Genomic DNA, 20,601 nt, shown 5'->3' on the forward strand with positions numbered 1-20,601 from the left:
ATTAAATAAACATTTTTATGTCTGAAGCACTTATGTTCTGTTATTTGTATTTGTTGTTTATATGATTGTCACGTGTATTACTACTGTGAAGCGCTATGTATATTAATGGCACTATATAAATAAAGATATTCATACATGTGTTTTTTTTTGTTTTTGTTTTTTTAATAAATCAGTTCTGTACTATGATAAAATACTTAGAGCCTTTTTTTGTGTTTTTAAGATTCATTGCAACATAAATGACTAGGTTTGTACAGTTATGCAGTTGGGGGATTACAAATGTTGCCTCACAGCTTCTGCAGTATCTCTCCTCACATTTGTTTTCATTGCGAGTGACAAAGTTTAATAGTACCTCATAAGCCATGGTAATTGGGGCTGTGGCTATGCAAATGGACTGCAGTGTCCCTTCCGACAAGAAAGGAGTGAGTCTCACACTGTGGTCACTGATCACCTCGGTGCTGATCAGTGAAACCCCTGAAATTCCTTTCATGCAGGAATCACCTTCAGGCTGTGACTTTTTCTATAACTGTGAGCAGATCAGTGCTGATGGATAATTGGTGACATATTGGTTTTCAGACACTGGTCCATTATTTTTGCTATATAATGTCTATGAATATATTAATGATTTGAAGTACATATGGTGGTCCTTCACACGATTATTAACACTGAAGTTCTCCATTAGGAGGGTACGTTTGAGTACCACTTTATTAACTTAGATACTGGTCACTGAAGTGATCTTTATAACTTACTTTTATCATGTTTTTCATGTTTTGGCTATTGTAAATATAGTATTTTGATAAATTGATCGAGATATAAAACGGTGGCTTTCAAATGAGTTACCAAAGCTTCTTCTATTTTGAGATATTTTTCCTTCCCAAGTGGTTTTTCGAAGCGTGGGAGGGAGCAGAATGCCATCCTTTATTCTCACATGATGTTTAATGCGTCCAGCTGGGGGGATATGTATGTGATACTCTGTGCTGTCGTTTGAGTAAGCTGACTGCATCCTACTGTAAATACGTTTTCTTCTAAGACTGTGTTTTCATACTTGAAATGCAAACATGGCAGAATTTGAAATGAATCAGTCTACTGACGCAAGTTGAATAAAGATTTCCTTTCAGCCTCCTGTTTTTATAAGAGATCCTGTAGTGCCTTACAAAAATGGCATGTTGCAACAGCAAAGTCTTCATTTATACAAGAAGGTTTATATTTTCATTTTTGAAACTGAAAAAAGAGAACCTCTGACAAATTCCCTTTTTCCAGGAAAGTAATTGGTGTGACCACGGCTGAGTTTAATATTGTTCAAATACATTTTCATATAACTACGTGTGAGGATTTTGTGGGTGCAGTCAGAATGTTAAGCCAGAAACCCCTTGTTCTTGCCAAGCCTCCTGTGACTTGCTAATGGAAATGAGCAATATTTATTAGAAAACACATTATTTCTAAAAAAAAATAACAAATAAAAGAGCATAGCCTAAATAAACAATTTCAGGTCAAGATCATTGGCTTTAATATATAGCCTGCAGCTGCTTTACATAGGTTCTTCAGGGGTGATTGTCATTGTAGGTGTTAAATGTATTCTGTTCTTAAATGCCATAAATTTGAATTTGCTCTGTTAGCACAATGTTGCATTCCGGGACAAAAAATAATAGTGTTTTCATGCTAACTAAATCTATCTAATTTAGTACGGAATATTTAGACCCTTATTGTGAGGCCTCGTCCCCGTGCTGGACAGGATTGTAGTTGGAATGAAGCTAAACTCTTCAGGACTGGGAACCAGCTGTAGTGCATATTGAGTAGATAATTTAGGGGTCTATTTAGTAAAATCTCCCAACTGCACAAATGGGACAAAAACAGCCTGATGTGTATCAGAAAAAGAAATCCCATTGAAAGCAGTTAAGAGTTTTTCCTTTCGTAAGTCTGCTATTATTTTACACTGGTTTTGCTTCAGTTTTACAGCCAGAAGAATTTAATACTCTTAGTAATCCTTCAAGACTTTCTGCTAGCAAAAGCGTGGAACACTATTATAAGACACTAGCATCATTTACCATATCATCTACTGTATGTTTTTTTTTTTTAAAAGGGTTTGCATTACAGATTTGTTTTCTTCCTGTAATAATTTTTTCAACAAGCAAAATACCAATGTTACTTTTTTTTTTTTTTTTTTTTTTGTCCAATGAAACCCTTATACATAGTTTTGTTATGTTACCTGATCTTTAATAAAAACAAAATCTCCGTTCCAGGGCAAAACATAAACATCCAAATGAAGAGATCTGTTTATGTAGTTTTAAGTTCTGAAGTTTATGCAGCTTTGAATTTTTGTTTCTTTGTCCTCCAAACAGCAGTGCACAACTTTGGGAATCTGTCTCCTCTCCTTTTGGTAGGATAACTCTACCTCCAAGTTTTAATTTGGGCAGATATAAGGTGTGTTTCTGGTCCCTTCCTTCAGTGTTCTTTGTCTTGCCCCTTGGTAGGACGGTTGGTGGTGACATAATGTTTTTAACGTCACTGCCTAATTGGCCTAAGGCAACCTTTTCTCTGGGAAGTTGGGGTCCTTTTTAACAGGGATTTTCTTTATATGTTGCTCATTGGCCGGCCCCCTGACCTTCCCTGCTTACCTTTTCTACTCTCCTCCGGTCCTTTTCGGGGAAAGATGGCATTGCGAAGGTTGTGACGCATGCGCATACCAGAAGTTGTCGGAGGAAGTGACATTAGACACTACAAACATACAGGTCCGCAGTCAGTTACTCGCAAGGATAAACAAGAGAAGGGTTTTGAGCGTGCTAAGACTATTACTAGGCAGTGGTCATTAACCGTGTTTCTTAACCATCACTAGGCATGTTTTTGTTTTGTTTTCTGCCATAGACCGCTTTATTAGAGGACTTGTTACTGATATTCTCCCCTGTGGTCTGCAATCGCCAAGTATAATTGTGATTGTGCTTGAGCTTTTGATTTGTCTGTTATACTGTTTCTAGTAGCTATGTCTACTCCCCCATCTCCCAGGACAAATGAAAGGAGCATGCCCTCCCGAACCCATTGCGCACCTACGAGCGAGCCCACATGAAGCAGGCCGGACACCCTGCTTTCCCTAGGCATACGCGCCAAGACCTCTGCTCTGCGCATGCACACTGGGATCGCCGACATTTTTTTTTCTGACACTTTTTTTTTTTTAATTAAACGGGCACAGCTGCACAGGGGGCAGCCAGGCCCCCTGACTCACCAGGCCCAGGACGCCAACCCTGGCAGACCCTCCCTGTTGGCGGCCCTGAAGGCTTTATCCAAATCTAAGCATTTCTTGTATTAGATGTGATCAGGCCTTGCTGGATAAATAAAAAAATAAACAATGTTTCGATTGTGTGAAACATGTAGCAGCTGAAGAGGACTCGGCTCAAATGCAGGTATTTTGTTCTGGTGTACAGGCTGAATATAGCATACTTCATCAGCTTTTTAGCAAGTACAGTAGCTGAATCGTTTAGGAAGCCCTGGTGAAGGAGATTCAGCAGAGGGAACAGAAAGTCGAGACGAGCTCTATTCCTGACCTTATGCGTGACACGCAATTTGATTCGGACAAAATCTTTCATCCAAGGAAGAAGGATGAAGTTTAATTAAGACTATTCCACATTTTCACCAGCTGATCTACATACATTGATTAAGGCTGAGGATCATAATAGGCTTATTTGCATCTTCAATCCCCATGAGAAAACCTAACCAAATATTTTTGCGTATATAGAAAAAAGGATTATTTTTTTTGGTGCATGCTGCATTTAAGGATATAATTGAAAGTGTATTGTTCTAAATTAATAAATATTTTGGCTCGGATCCACAAAGGGTGGATTCCCATTAATATGAATGGTAGTAAAGGTGTGCTAAAGCTTGGCACCCTTTTGGGGACCTGGGCCTACGAGTCCAAATATTGCCAACAAATTTATATTTTTCCAAGTAGAGGATTCATACACATATATATACAGGATAAACCACCAAAGTTAATCTCCCAAAAGCCATTTTAATGGAGAACAACTATTCCTCTGGAAGATGGTTCAGCATTTAAAGACCTTTATGGCCCAAAAAATGAGAATTTATTTAAGTAAACATTTCTGACAGCGGTAGACTGCAGACCAGCTATTTCATCAGCATGTACAGTATAGAGCTAGTGGACCCGGAAGATCATATAGCATCAGGAGTTCTGACCAGTGATCTTAAAGATTTTTTTGCAACACTCACACTTCTCAAATCCTCCTTTAAAATTAGCAGGTTACTAGCAATATCTTGGCCACTGGAGCTCTGTGGCTAAGATCCTTGGCGGATTCATCCTCAAAAACAAATAATGCTCTATTCCATTTGGCGGAATTTTCTAGTTTGGCGCAGAATTTCTGAATTTCAAGAAGCCTATACCCAGAGTTCAATTTTTAGCAGACATGGTTGGCTAATAAATTGGCAAAAGGGTCAACTAATAGCTTGACAAAAAGCACATTTTCTTTGTGTCATTTTAGGTGCAGTAAAATACACTGTAACAAGGACTCCAAAAAGACAACAGACTAGAAGCGGAAGTAAAAAGATTAAGAACAGGAACATAGCTCACAATAAGAGAGACCGTGGAGACCCTCTGTTTTCATGTCAGCAGCAATCGACGCAGAACTAAACATGAGGGACTTGTAAAACAAATTTGTCAAGCTTGGGACAAGACACTCTCATCCGAGCCTGAAGAGCAGCTTCAAATGGTGGAAAACAGCAGAAAATCTCCAGAACAAGAAACCATTGTATATTCCAGATTGGATTGCAGTAATAACAGACACTAGCAAAGAAGGCTGAAAGCAATTTTTCAAGAGCCTCATGTGCAAGGTTGTGGGACATTTCAGGAAAAATTTCTTCCACCAAGTGTATTGGAGGTAAGAGCTGCATTTCAAGCCATGGTAACATTTCAAGATCCAATTCAATAGAATTAGACAATATCACAGCCGTAACATACCTGAACAAGCAAGGAGGAACAAGAAGTAAAAGTCACAAAGTTCTTGCTATGGGCAGAAAGGAGTACTCTAGGAGTTTGAGCTCTACGCATTGCAGGTTGCAACAATATGGTAGCAAATTATCTGAGTCAAAACATATAGTAGTCCAACCAGGGAATTGCCTCTGGCATTTTTTAGGAAATCTTCAAATGATGGGGTTGACATCAGATCGATCTAGTGGCCACAAAGAAAAAAAATATTGCTCAAGATATCTATAGGTCATCCTGGAAATTAAACAACGGCATTCTAAAGAGGCACAAGACCGTCTGATAAAGTGGTCAAAACCACGTTAATATCTAGCATATGATCCACTTCCAAAGTGTATGAGGGATTTGGAAGACTATTACAAGCTGGTGTCTAAAGAATTATATACCACAATGTACCGCTTCAATAGGCCATATCCTGAATTATCGCCCAGATCATTAAAGGTACAAATAGCATTCATTTGGCCATTCAGAGGAGAATTTCAAGCAACACATTCATTTGTAAAGCAATTCCTTAAAGGAACAACAAGAATAGGACTTATTGCCAGGCTGCTGTTTCCAACTTGAGATTTTTACTTGGTTTAACCCTCCCTGTCTGACTCCTAGGGAGTTTGCAACTGGGTGGTGATGGAGACAGGATGGGTGCCAGGAACTTTATAGTTATGAACAGGATTGTATTTATTAGTAGGTTCTAGAAGCACAACTTCTCTAGGTGCATTGCTGCAGTCCTGGAGAAGGCGCAGTCTTATAACAATTGAAGTAGTTGCTTGAACATACAAGATAACGTATTTCTCATTGTGCATACGTTCCTACTATCTTCTGGGTCCCTGCTTGTGCTACCCCTTTATATCTTTGGCCAAAGAGACCTTTGGTTCTGTAACTTTCTCTGACCATCCTTTTGGGTAGTGCTTCAGTGCTGGGATGGTAGAGGGGCTCCCTTTCTGTTGGACTGTGCCTTAGGCTAAGGCCCCGCTCCCAGAGTCAGCACGCCCGCACTGCAGACAGGCGGTGCGCTGACACTACACAGACCGCGATATGCGGTCTGTAGGGAGCGGGAGCGGGAGGTGGGCGGGAGTGGGAGGCTTGACGGAGGGGGCGCGTGGCTTGAGCGGAGGGACCCGGTACTCTCCCCCCCCCCCCCTCCCTCCCACCACGGGCTCAGGCTGGAGCTGCTGATGGTAAGCAACACATACACACGCACAGACAGGCACTCACGCACTCAGACACATACATACACTCAGACACACACACAGACATGCACGCTGCTTTCACTCCACACTCCTCCCCGCTCCCCGAAGCCACTCCTCCCGAAGCCTCCCCTCCCCATTGGCTCACAGCCACACCACGTGACGCGTCAACGCTAGGGATCACCATTTTCTTGTGTCCCATAGCGGCTGACACGCCACAGCGTGTAGTGCGCTGTGCCGCCAGGGGGGACCGGGACCGGCTCAGCAGAATTTCCCTGCTGCTGGGGAACTCGCGTGTGGCCGCCCGCGCCAACGAGCGCAGCGGAACCGAGGCCTTATACTCCTCAGATGCTCACAGCGGGAGGATGTCCAAAGATATAAGTTGCTACTCTTCTAAGAGTCCCACAGTTACCCGTGGGGACAAAGGTCCATCTACAATTTCCTGACTATGTACAGGGCTATACACATTTTCAGACTCCTTGGGAGATCCGAGGGTGGAGTTCTTCTCCCCTCCTATTTATGACCTCTCTCACACTCCTGTCTCTAGCCAGAAAAGAGACGGAGCTTAGCCCCTGCTGAGTCATTAGGTGACCCATCTAGCATATACCAGAAGCAGTGTGTGCCTGGTCACTTTGCAACATACTTTTTAAGGGGGCAGGTGTTCAATAACGTCTACAAACCCTTTAACCACTTAGACCCATGTAGTATTCCCAAGGTGGGTTACATTAGTTTTAAAGATACTCTGCAAAGAACCTTTTGATCCCTTGAATAGCATAACATAATATTCTGACATTAAAATTTGTGTTCCCTCATAACTACAGGCATACCCCGGTTTAAGGACACTCACTTTAAGTACACTCGCGAGTAAGGACATATCGCCCAATGTATATAACTTAAGCGAGTTGACTGGGAGAAATCCAAGCAGTTTCATGAATTTCTGTAAAGATAGCGTACTGTCATGCTTAGTACACATCTCAGTTTCACACAATAGTGATCTTAATTTAACATGAACCAGGAGATTTTTCTGCCATCATTATATCCAGAGCCTTACTATAAAAGAGAATTACATATCTTAGATATAGTAAAATGTCTACGTACATACATAAAGAGGACAGAGGCATGCAGGAAAATGAATAGTTTGGTCATATTGTAAGGAGTGGAGAAGAGAGAAAGCTTCGAAGTCACGGTATCTTTTAACCATCAGGTAGCAAAGAAAATACCAAACATAGTACCTTTTTTTTTATTTTCTCTTTGTATATCATATGTTCTGATTTAAATTGGGAACTGTTGTCTGATTTGCCGACTGTCAGACAACACTCCAATCCAATCAACCTATTAATAAATTTCACTGCCTATATAGGGAGAGAGGTAGGGTCACATGTCATCACCCAGAGGAAGCTTTTTTTTTTACAAGTGAAACGCATAAGGTTAATGTGGGTTCCCTGCTGAGCGGCTCTACAGACCCAATCACTACAATACAGTGGCTAACTATCTGGGAACATGTTGTTACAACAGCACACCTAGCGGTGTGGTCTCCACTCGAATGCACAGGCGCAGCCAAGCCCCACGATGTCATCGGCTGGTGACAAGGAGGGGAAAAACAGACAGCATTTACCTGCCAACCGATCCGGTTATCCATGCAAGCGGCGTCAAACGACACCATACCTATTGCGGCTATCGGGTTACATCCCATAATGCAATGTTACTCTTCCAACTTTGCAAGTGGCATTTTATCTTTTGCGTACTAAAATCTTTATACAGGTAGTCCTCGCTATCCAACGTTTCATTTTCCAACGAATGGCATATCCAACGCTTTAGCATGCAAACCTATGGGCTGTTTTTCAACGCCGGAATGCATGATCTGCGCCTGAATGCGTTATCCAACGCTCACCGCCGCTGATTAACATGGGACTCACTTTACAACGGTTTCACTATCCAATGCTACTTCCAGAACGGATTCTGTTGGATAACCGAGGACTGCCTGTACAGTACTTCACTATTTTGTGCTTTTTTAGTGTGTCTGTGTGTCTGTGTGTGGTTTTTTTTTAAATTTAAACACAACCATTCGTTCCTTTTTGGATTGCCTCTTGAAGTGTCACTTGGAACTGACGGGGTTAAATAACTGATTTCCCATGAAATATAGTGCTGGGTGATACATGGTAGGGTTGTAATAGTTACCTACAGTAGTTTGCTAATATTTAAGAAGGATTTATGACCAATAATATTATATACTAGCTGAGAGACCCGGCGTTGCCCGGGATGTAAATGCGTAATAGGTAGTATTATTTATAAATGGTGGAACAATAGGTGACTATTTGGAGGGGATGGGAGGGAGGGAGAGTGGACAGGAGGGGGGGAGAGTGGACAGGGGGGAGAGGGGACAGGAGGGGGGGGGAGAGTGGACGGGGGGGGGGGGAGAGTGGACGGGGGGGGGGGGGGGAGAGTGGACGGGGGGGGGGAGAGTGGACAGGAGGGGGGGAGAGTGGACAGGAGGGGGGGGGGTGACAGTGGACAGGAGGGGGGGGGTGACAGTGGACAGGAGGGGGGGGGAGAGTGGACAGGAGGGGGGGGTGACAGTGGAAAGGAGGGGGGGGTGACAGTGGCCAGGAGGGGGGGAGAGTGGACAGGAGGGGGGGGGAGAGTGGACAGGAGGGGGGTGACAGTGGACAGGAGGGGGGGTGACAGTGGACAGGAGGGGGGGGGGGCAGTGGACAGGAGGGGGGGGCAGTGGACAGGAGGGGGGTTGGTTTGGTTTAAATTGACGGGTCCCTCCTCTCCACTCCCCCTGTATCTTTCTCCGCTCCTGACCCCCCCCCCACCCCCCATGTGTAGCTCCGGTCCCCACTCTACAGTGTCTGAGACACAGTGTAACAGACACACACACACACGCACACAGACACACACACAGTGTCCCACACACACACTGTCACGCTGTGACACACACACACATAGACACAGACACACACTCACTCACACACTCACACACACTCACTCACACACACTCACCTCTCCTTCTGGCCGCCGCCATGTTAGTTAGTCCGCGAGGGAGGAAGGGGTCCTTCCTTCCGCCGCCATCTTAGGTGCCGCGTGGCAGCGGTAGGCTGCCCTGGCCAATGCCTGTCCCCGCGCCAGGGAGGTGAGCGGGAGGTGAGGGGAGGTGAGGGGAGGTGAGTGGAGGGAGCGGGAGGTGGGTGGAGGGAGCGGGAGGTGGGTGGAGGGAGCGGGAGGTGAGTGGAGGCAGCGGGAGGTGAGTGGAGGCAGCGGCAGGCTGCCCTGCCCACTGCCTGTCCCCGCGCCGGGGAGGGAGTTGAGTGGCAGGGAGGTTAGGTGCCGCGTGGCAGCGGTAGGCTGCCCTGGCCAATGCCTGTCCCCGCGCCAGGGAGGTGAGCGGGAGGTGAGGGGAGGTGAGTGGAGGGAGCGGGAGGTGGGTGGAGGGAGCGGGAGGTGAGTGGAGGCAGCGGCAGGCTGCCCTGCCCACTGCCTGTCCCTGCGCCGGGGAGGGAGTTGAGCGGGAGGGAGGTGAATGGAGAGGGAGGTGAATGGAGCGGGAGGTGGAGGGAGTTGAGCGGGAGGGAGGTGAGTGGAGCGGGAGGTGGAGGGAGGTGTGTGTGATGGGGGGGGGGGAGAGGACAGAGAGGTGTGTGTGTGTGTGTGTGTGTCCCCTTTGGCCCGTCACTTCCGCCTCAGGCCAATGAGAGGTGTGCGGGGGCGGCCCAAGGGACCAATGAGATTTCCCCTAGGGACAGCGGACATCCAGGCAGGCAGGCAGGCAGGCAGGCAAACATATAGTGCTTTCACTAATATAGTATAAGATAATGTAACAACAAATCAACTGCATTTAGCAGTTAGAAAAAGATAAGTCGGTTTCTGGCACACCTCAATAACTTGGATCCATCTGCTGTATCATTACACCTCATTGAATTGCAATTACAAACCATGAGCTAAACAATTTGACACAATATATACTGAAGGATAGACTAGGATAAGTATTTATACTTGTAATATTAAATATATTTTGTGCTTTTTTAGTGTGTGTGTGTGTGAGAAATACATATATATACACACACACACACGGTTGATACATCAGACCTGCTTTCTCCGATTGCATACAATGACTGTACTGTGTGGATGGGCTTTGTTGTTTGGATCAGAGTCCAAATAAGGATTTACAGATTGTTTTGTATGAAGAAGGTGCTGACCGAGACAAGTAGTTTGAAGGAATAATACTGTTGTGCATATTTGTTTCGGGACAATGTCCATTGTATACCTTTCTAAAGAAAGAAGACAAGGACATTGATTGGGACTAATGTTTATTTTATGATTCAATTATCTTTTTTTTGTGGAGTGCTGGAGTTAACCATTATGTCTTGATTTTTGTTTTACTCAGACATGACTTGCTGCTCCTCTTGAATTCTTTCAAATGCCTTTTCCCATCTTAATGACCAAGTACTAAGCCCTGGGAGTCATCAAAGCACGATGCAGGGTATCCTGCCCCATCTGATGGTAACTGCCATTCAAGTCACTGGTAGTAACAGCCCGATTGGCGCGATACCCTGCATAGTGCTTTAATGACTGCCGTCCTTGGAGCCTTATTTATAAAGCTTAAAAGCTCTTGATCACGCGATGGTCGAACAAACATGGCCATTGATTTGAGTGGCAGTTTACTTCGAAGTTTGCTTTGGAACAGGAGGCCTATAATAAGTATCTGAAATAATTAATTTGACAGGAAACAGTGATAATAAAAACATTTGTTTAAAAATCAGTAAGACATTCACTTTAAGCTCGTTTGCATCTTCTCTGAGTAGCGAATTACAATGATTTAGTTGTTTTATACAATTTGTTCCTCACTACATTTTTCCTTCACCTTAATGGGAGAGTACAACGAAAGAGAGCTAGAAACTGCTCCATTCCCAAGCTGGATAATTGAATCATAAGACTACATAGGTAGTTGAGGGACCTCCATACGACATTTGTCTATATTGTTTAGTGCTATTCCAGTGAAAGTTATAGCCTAAAGAACGGAGACTGTGCTTTGTGTAGAAAAATAACTGAATAGACTTGTATGCCTTCAGTTAAAAGTATTGTATTGTGCTACAGCCAAATCCTCGCTGCAAATGGATAACCCTTTTGTGCTGATTTAAACAGCCTTTTTCTCGGATCTGTCCAATATGTAGACAGTGAAACAAATGATACACATAAAGAAAAAGCATCAAATGCATCATTCCACAGCATAGAAAGTTGGTAACTCCTGACAACCTGAACATTTGCAGCTTTTGATACTGCAAATACGCCAACTTGGTTGAAAATGTGTGCACCAACAATGTGAACATCATTATACAAATAAATGAAGACATTTTGATGGACTTACCTTACAATTTGCATAGTTTTGTTTAAATTCACTTTTATTGCCTGTTACTGAATAGAATTGTCTAGGTTTTTACTAATGTTAGGAATTTGTTGTGCCTAAAAATCATTCTGCTTGTGTACTATTGAGGTTTTTGTCCGATGATTTTATAGGCATTTCACATGAATGGTCCATTTTGAAAAAAGCACAAAATCCTACTGTAGCTGTATTAGCTGCTATACAATATGGCATGTGTTCCAGAAGAAATATTGTGATATTATTTGAAATTAAATAATAAAGATAAGGGCATCTGATCAACCCATTCTGCTAGATCAGTGATTCCCAAAAGTGGGTTGGGTTTGTGAGGTGTCTCCAAATAATGTATCGGCTGATCACAAGCAGTGTGGTGGGTTCCTGAGCCGGTGTGGGGACAGTGCCCTTGGTAAGACCCCCAAACTGCATCCTAGCATAAGGGGCATAGCTGTCAATTACAGCAGGAGCTTCCAAAGTCGCTCCCCACAATGCTTTGCAGCTACAGTGCCAAGGCAATGTGGAGTGTGAATTTGGAAGCTCCCGTAGTAATGGATGGCTATATAACCCATGTCTGCACACACTGAGGTGCAGTTTGGGGCCTTATTAGGTGTTTGTGTCCCCCACAATGGGCGGGGGGGACGGGGGGACGGACACTATGCTGCCTGGGATCGGTCAAACAGTTAGCAATATTCTGATTAGTTGACAACAATATTTGCTACTATATTTTCTAGCAGTGGGTGCACAATGTAAACAGTATTGGAAATCACTGTGCTCGATACTGTAAGTACTGTAGATCAGTGCAGTTATTTCATGAGGTGGTGGTACGCAGATCAGTGGTTGCTTCTCATTGAAATAAGTGTTTTGTTCTTAGACTGCATTATGGCCTATATTTCTTATAAGGCGCTCTTCCATAAAATACAAGTGCCAGAAGACCCCCCTGTTGCTCATTTTAGGGAATGGGCTACTGGCTTCAGAGAGTGTCTTGTGGAATAGAACTGTGCAATATGTTAGCACTGTACAAATACATGCTAATAATAGAATAGAACTCCTTAGTAAATATGGTTCTATACTGTATGTTTCTCTAGCACTTATTGCAATCAGCGTGCAAATCTATTGTCCTGAGACTTGCCTTCTGTTATCATTTAGGTTTTACGCTTCACTTGTTATTTAGCGAAACAATTTGATTTTATGCCATCCAGTCTAGTTTAAAAAAAAAAATTAACTGTGGGAAGTCGAGCTCAAAATAACCTTTTCCACACTTCAAAGCTGCTAATTTATTTTAGGTCCCAAAGCATGCTTGTCTGTATTTTTGTTTTTCCATTGTATACTGGCTGGTTTAGTGTGAGAATTCCCATAGTGATGCTTATATTTATTGTAACTCTGGCAGCAGGGTCCAGATCACACAAGGTCACAAAGTGTGGGAGCCGTATTTTAAAATGAATTCACAGCGCAATTTCAAAATGGCATTAACACAATGGCAACAAGTGGGATAATTTTCGTGTATTGGCTATTTCAAGTAAAATAAACTGTTAAAAAAAACAATATTTACTAAACAATTATTCCAAACTTCAATTCACTTTTGCACCTCTGATCTCTGGAAGACATTTTGCTTGCTGAGGTCTGCACATAATTAATGCTACAGTAAGAACTGGTTTGCCTAATCCGTTATTCCTCTTTTCACCTTCAATATGAGTAATGCCTTTGCCACTTTTTCCAATTGCCCTGCTATAAAGCTTACCCAATGCTAAAAGTAACTTTAGAAATAGTGTTTGTAATAAGTTTAACTGTAGACGTTATTTTAGACTAGGGACTAAACCTTGTGCTTTCTTCATTTACATTTAAAAGCAATGAGTTTCATTGGATACATGTTGTACACATTAAAGCTGCCGTTAAAATGTATATATATATATATTTTTTTTTTTCCCATTCAATATGTGCATCAATACAAATCTGCACACTGGCAAGTGATTAGCTAAGCTGCAGATCGATCCGTTCTCCTGTTATCGACTGTAATAGATCGCTTGCTCAGGGTTATTTAATTCAGTTCTTGCACAGCATTTTGGGCAATGTAGTTCCTAGAATATGATTGACTGGGCAGTTACTAGATACCATTGGTGTTCTGTTAGAGAGAGGGAGGGGCTCAAGAGCCAGAGCCTATCAGAAGGGGAAGGGGCTGTCACTTTGGAAATGCTTCCTACATTAGAAACATTAAAAATGTCTTTAAAACATATATATATATATATTTTTGAATGCTACAAGTATTTTCTCATAGTACAGGACTGATTTATTTAAAAAAAAAAACATGTAGGATATTGCTTGAACTGCTGCTTTAATGTAACAAATGAGAGAGAGGAGTGGGCAGTGTGAGTCCTGTTATTGGACCAAACGGTTAGCTGATAAGTTTCAAACCTTACATGGCTCTACAGGTATAAATCTGCAGCGTAATATTTAGGTAATAAATGTTCGGTAAAACATTCTTCCTGTTTTAAAAAAAATATTTTAATTTAAAGGAGCAGTTCCCCCTACCATGCCTTTTTATTTATTTTTTAACATGTATAGGAAGGAGGGAGTCTCCGGAGTTCAACCACGTTATTTTCAGCTACAGGGACCACCACTACTACACACTACCCCCCAAACACAAACACACACACACACACACTACCCCCCAAAACACACACACTACCCCCCCCCCCAAATTCCACACAATACCCCCCTAAATACATACATATATACACTTACTTTTGGCCTGCCTCTCTCCCTCACTGTCCTACTGGTGGCTGCAGGAAGACCAGGCCGGCACTGGTCGGGCCTCTTGTTGCCGCCGGGCATCTCCCCAGCGTCTAGCCTGCCCCCTGCACTGTCCCATGCCGTTGCGCGCCGGAAGTGTGCGCCGACGTCACAGAGAGACCCGGCATGGGACAGTGCAGGAGGCAGGCTAGTAGCTGGGGAGATGCCCGGCGGCAACAAGAGGCCCGACCAGCGTCGGCTGGGCCCCCTCGCAGCCCCCGGCAGGACAGTGAGGGAGAGAGGCTGCAGCAGCTTGGGAGCGGCAACCTGAGGACAGCAGCATGTAGGTGCAGGAAGATCCGCATGCGGCTCGGGTGCCGCATGTTGCCGACCCCTGCCCTAAGCTCAATGAAAAACATTAAATATATAAATATAGGTCACCTTCACATGGGGAACTCCGGTCTATGATGCCCAGAATTCAGTTGATTCTATAAATCTTTTTTTCTTTTCTTTCTTTTTCTCCAGAGAAGTTGATTGCTTACCAGCGGGAATTTCATGCTTTGAAGGAACGGCTGCGTATTGCTGAACACAGAACGCTACAGCGCTCATCGGAGCTTCATGCCATTCTGGAGCAGTTTCGGCAAGCTGTATCAGAAACAAATGGAAGCAGAGGCGTATTAAGTAATTTTTCAGGTAAAAGGACTTTGTTGTGCTCAACAGGTGTGTGTGTGTGTGTGTGTGTGTGTGTGTGTGTGTGTATAAATTGTTTGGAAATGGCCTTATAACCCTTCCCAGTTTGATGGGCAACAACAATTGCTTCTCTAAGATCATTGCTGATTACTTTCCTCCTTAGCATTGTATTAACACACACCTGAATGCTCCAGACCAGCAAACTGCTAAAACTTCGGCTTTTATAGAGGTGGTCACACTTGCTGCTGGTCAATTAATCAAGGGCATTTGATTAGCAGCACCTGTCTGCTACTTAGCATCTTAATTCCTATGGAAGCAGTAAGGGTGTACTTAGTTTTTCACACATAGCTTCCCCATTTTGGCTTTATTTTTGTTAAATAAATCATGACACGGTTTAATATGTCATGTGTTGTTGTTCATCTGAGGTTGTATTTACCTAATTTTAAGACCTGCTAAGGAACAGATGATTGTTATGTCATGATATGTAAAACCATAGACTTCAAAGAGGGTGTACTCTCTTTTTCACACCACTGTACTGTATATATCTATCTATATATCGCAAATAAAAAGATCACTTGTGAGCACATTCACATGCCTTAGACTGGTCTGCAACCCTGCCTTTCACCATTATCCCCAGCATACAGTGCTCCCACTGCAGCAAGGGATTCTGTGAAATGACATGCAAATGAGCACAGAATGTGTCACCTTTTGTCTGAAAAACCATTGTTACATGGAGCCCATATAAGCTAATGCTTGTTGTTTACACAGCTTTAAAAGCACAACATGGGAATCAGATGCAAAGCCAGAGAAACCATTCACAGACATGTTTCAACATTTAATAATGGGTATCATCAGTGTGAAGTTGGTTGTACTGCTTGCTGGCTTTGCATTTTCAAGACTGTAGGGTTTACCATCACGTTTTAATTTATGGTGGGTGAAAAAGGCAACAAGAAACCTCCACCATATTGCATATAGCAAATAAAAAGATCACTTGTGAGCACATTCACATGCCTTAGGCTAAGGCCCCGCTCCCTCCGTCAGCGCTCCCGCACTGCAGACAGGCGGGGCGCTGACATACACAGACCGCGATCTGCGGTCTGTAGGGAGAGGGAGGTGGGCGGGAGTGGGAGGCTTGAGCGGGAGGGAGGCGTAGCTTGAGCGGAGGGACCCGCTACTCTTCCCCCCCCCCCCCCTCCCTCCACGGGCTCGGGCTGCTGATGGTTTTTAATTAAAAGCAACACACACACACGCAGGCACTCATACACACACACACACGCAGGCACTCATATACACACACACACACACACACAGGCACTCAGGCACACACATACACAAACACAGACAGGCACTCAGACACACACACACAGACAGGCACTCACGCTGCTTTCCCTCCACACTCCTCCCCGCTCCCCGAAGCCTCCCCTCCTCCCGAAGCCTCCCCTCCTCATTGGCTCACAGCCACACCACGTGACGCGTCGAAGCTAGGAATTACAATTCTCTTGTATCCCCTAGCGGCTGACGCGTCACAGCGTGTAGTGAGCTGTGCAGCCAGGGGGGACCGGGACCGGCTCGGGAGGATTCCAACTCTCGTGTGACCGCCCGCGCCGCCGGGCGCAGCGGGTCCCAGCCCTTAGGCAGGTCTGCAATCCTGCCTTTCACCATTATCCCCAGATTCTGTGAAATGACATGCAAATGAGCACACAATGTGTCATCTTTTGCCTGGATAATCCATTCAAATGGAGCCCATATAAGCACATACACACACACACACGGGAAGGGGGGAAAATAATTGATATATATTTAGTTTTATAAATAAATAAATGATTTTTTAAATATACTGAAACAGTATTTTTCTACCTTTTGCGAAACTGCCTGCAGTTAAACATAATTCCTGGTGGAATGAACCATTACCGTCTCCTGCTGCTGCTTCTGTTAATTGCATAACAGGGACTTCAGAAATGATTTGTTCGTTGCCTAGTCTCTGGAGGGTGCACAGACCAGAGATTGCGTGCTGAAAAGCAGTAGATCTCGCTGAAGACCTCTGATTATATACAGGCCAGTGATTATGTTGTGGCACATAGCCGCCCCCCCCCCCCCCCGTAAGCACATATAGAGCAAAATAAATGTCAAAGCAGCTCCTTTTTTATTTTATTTTTTTGTATTGCTTCCCTTTCGACTAAAATGATTTAAAAACATAATATTGCTGTCTATATACCAGTACCTTTTCCCTTAGAAAATTAAGCTAAATTGTTCATTTCAGTCGTTTGTAGAACCCATTTTTGAAGTGACCATAACTGTTTGTCATGGGTAATAATTTAGACTGAGAATAATTTTAATTGAATTTGGTAATATCAAAGTGTGTGTGTGTGTGTGTGTGTGTGTGTGTGTGTGTGTGTGTGTGTGTGTGTGTGTGTGTGTGTGTGTGTGTGTGTGTGTGTGTGTGTGTGTGTGTGTGTGTGTGTGTGTGTGTGTGTGTGTGTGTGTGTGTGTGTGTGTGTGTGTGTGTGTGTGTGTTACACCTGGAAGCGTGGAGAATGCCAGGGTGAAATAGAAGTCTTTTCTTTATCCGTTGCTTTAGTGGTATAGTGAGTTCAGTTGCATCATGATGTTAGATTGAGTTATCCTAACCTCCGAACTGAACTGACCAACCACAAACATGTACACATCATTATAATATGCACATGTGACTGAGCAAATATAGAGGTGGCGATGCAAAGACTGCTAGCTGTTTAAAACTAAAAGTGAAAGAGATATACTGTAACCTTTTTGTTTACTAAATTGTACCTTTTTTGAAACAATAATCTTCAAATACCTATTGTGTTAGCAGAAATAATCAGAGTAGAATTGAATATTATGTGAATTTGTTGGCCAGTGTTTTTTTTTTTTTTTTTTTTTTAATCTATGTTCTTAAATGTTTTGTTTTTGTAATTTATTACTGATTTGCAATGTGCAGATGTCTAAAGCTCAATTTGTAGCGAAGGATAATGGGGATTAATCCCCTCAGGGTGCTACCAAAACTCCTCCATGTGGTATATAGACGTGGATGATATAATGAAATCAACAGATGAAACAGATAAATTATCCAAATAGTAGCTTGATGGTAGCCTATTCACAATAATACTATCCAAAACAGGTAGCTGTGTATGTAGACAGAGGATGGAGGAGGGGGGAACAGGGGTATAGTATGATGCTGGTATAAGGCACTCCCCCAGTGATAAAGCAATCCCTTACCCTCCTCCTAGCACACCTCTTAACTGCAAATAGTCCTGTGTAAAGCACTGGCCCCAAACAAACAATAAAGAGAAGTACTCACTGATCTTGATTGAAGTCAAATGTAGATAAACAAATCTGTGCGTCGCTTCCCACAGTGAACCAGGAAGAGTATGAAAGAAGGAGCAAGCACAGCAAGGTGATACAGACTGGAGGCGGGTAAAAATGCAAAAAACTTTATTTAGGCATAGCACCGTGCTATGCCTATGTAGCCCTCAGGACCCCCCCCCCCCCCAGTCGCAGATCGGACCCCCTAGGGTGTACTGAGGTCTGGCTACATGTGTCTAGGTGGGGCATACCTGCTGGCAACAGGAGGGCCTGAGTCTCCCGCGATGGTGTGGGGGAGGACAGGACCAGGTTTCTGGGGTACATGCCTTTATCTGATCTCAATGGTGCAACGCCTCCATCTCTGTGAAGCCCCAGGGATATGGGGTGGAACCCTTTCAGAGAATTCCCACTCAGGGATGAGAGATTCCAGTCTCAGTCTTTGTTAAAAGTAGCAGCAGCTCTCTTTATACACAGCACACAGCAGCAACGACAGCAGTAATCACAGCAACACGCTGGTATCAGGTACAGGGTCTCCTCTTCCTCCAGACTGTACACCCTCAGGATGGTCTGTGGGTGTTCACTCTATCCCTGCCACCACCCCAAGCCGCTGGCGCTCAGGGTGGGGCTAGCTCTTCCCTTACCCCCTAGGCAGGGTGAGAGGCATTGGTCCACCGTAGCTCTATCAGCTCTACTCAGGGCCTGCCTGATCTCCTCCAACTGTATCACACTGACAGTAACACTCACTCTCAGAGCTGAACTGATCTCACACACTCCACTAAATAGACTGTGCACTGCCCTTTGACTTTGGCAGCCCCCCCCCCCTATGTCTCTTGACTTAGACACAGTCAGGTGGCCTACCTCCACCACTCAGGGCAGGGCTTGAAGTGGGGGAAACCCATGATAACTACTGACAGCCTGCCCTTAGCAGGGCTTATACCAGTAGGAAGATAGACGTATAGCCCTATTTCTTACCAGGGCTACACCTAAATAAAGTTTTTTGCATTTTTACCCGCCTCCAGTCTGTATCACCTTGCTGAGCTTGCTCCTTCTTTCATACTAAAGCTCAATCTGAGTACACAAATCATTTAAGTGTCTCTAAAAACACGTTTAAGATGTGGGGAGGAATGTTTTTTTATTGCCTCTGAAAATGAACGTGCAGTGTGTCTGTCGAGCATCACCATAGCACGATCTACTCTACTGCTGTCATTCTACTATGCCTGCAGCTTCCATCCCCAAATTTATGGTAGTAACTAAAAAGCAGAGGCAGGTTCCTTCACCCTCACACACACGTAGCCCCCTTTGCCCGTGCCTAAGGGAAACTACCTGTACTTTGTTACCTGAGTGGCTTACAGGAGGCCTGACCCTCTGCCGCTGGGAGGCTGGGGTGATCACGTTTGTTGTATACAGCACCTCCACCTGCGAGACATCCTAACACAGTAGGATAACCCCTCACAAGAACCTAATAGTCAGTAACCACACACTGGATATATAACAACAAATTTACTGACATATATAAACCTTCAACCACAATAATAATGCCACACTAGGCCGTACCCATACTGTATGACCCACACCTGGTGAGGTTCCCCCCACATTATGACGTGTCCTGGGCGCCTAACCACCTGGTGTCCACAGAGCCACACCCACCCCAAAGTATGTGGAGTAGCTCTACCCACGTCTGTGTGGCCGTTGGGGCACTTGTAGGTACCTTCCTGGTCTGCATCCAGACCATGGTAGATGGAAGATGGTGGGCCCGCAAGCCGCAACGTGAGACTGAGGGGACTCCAGCTGGAGTGTGTCCCTATGAATGTCTCTTTAAGGGGCCTGCGGTCGGGTTCCAGACCACAGGCCGTGCACACCGCGTGGCGTCCTGCATTGGTACACTACCACCGTAAGCTACTGGGGAAGCGTCCCTATCTATGGGCCTTCCCTGCAGCAGCCACAAACTACACTTGGTCGGAGCCTAGCTGTGGCCTACGGGACAATCTGGCCTAGTACAGGGAAGCACTACTCCCTTGACACTACCTGCTCCGTTGGGGTCCCTCCTCTGACTGACGTGCGGTCCTGAGCGCGCCAAATGTATCTGTCTCCCTCACAGAGATCCTGGGAGCCCTATTGGCTGTTGCACGTCACATGTACGGTCTCCCGGAGAATGTTGGGATATGTAGTCCCTTGCGGAGCGTTTATAATGGCAGCCACAACTCTGCCTTAACTGCGCATGCGTGAAGCGGCTAGTGCGCAAACAAAACAAAATGGCGCCCCCCCACCATCGGATGCACCGCAGAGCTCCCGCTACAGCCCCAGCCCTCCCCCAGAGTTAC

At 44.5% G+C, this 20,601-nt stretch overlaps 1 protein-coding gene across 3 annotated transcripts in view; it reads left to right on the forward strand.

Annotated features, from left to right (window-relative positions):
* Positions 1–20,601, forward strand: part of MGAT4A (alpha-1,3-mannosyl-glycoprotein 4-beta-N-acetylglucosaminyltransferase A) — a 119,547-nt gene that overhangs the window by 41,068 nt on the left and 57,878 nt on the right. For all 3 annotated transcript variants that reach the window (XM_075590513.1, XM_075590511.1, XM_075590512.1), the window contains exon 3: positions 14,798–14,965. In XM_075590513.1, coding sequence (XP_075446628.1) covers positions 14,798–14,965 — 168 coding nt within the window. The remainder of the gene's footprint in view (positions 1–14,797; positions 14,966–20,601) is intronic.

This window comes from Ascaphus truei, chromosome 3 (genome assembly GCF_040206685.1).
Source record: "Ascaphus truei isolate aAscTru1 chromosome 3, aAscTru1.hap1, whole genome shotgun sequence".
NCBI lineage: Eukaryota > Metazoa > Chordata > Amphibia > Anura > Ascaphidae > Ascaphus > Ascaphus truei.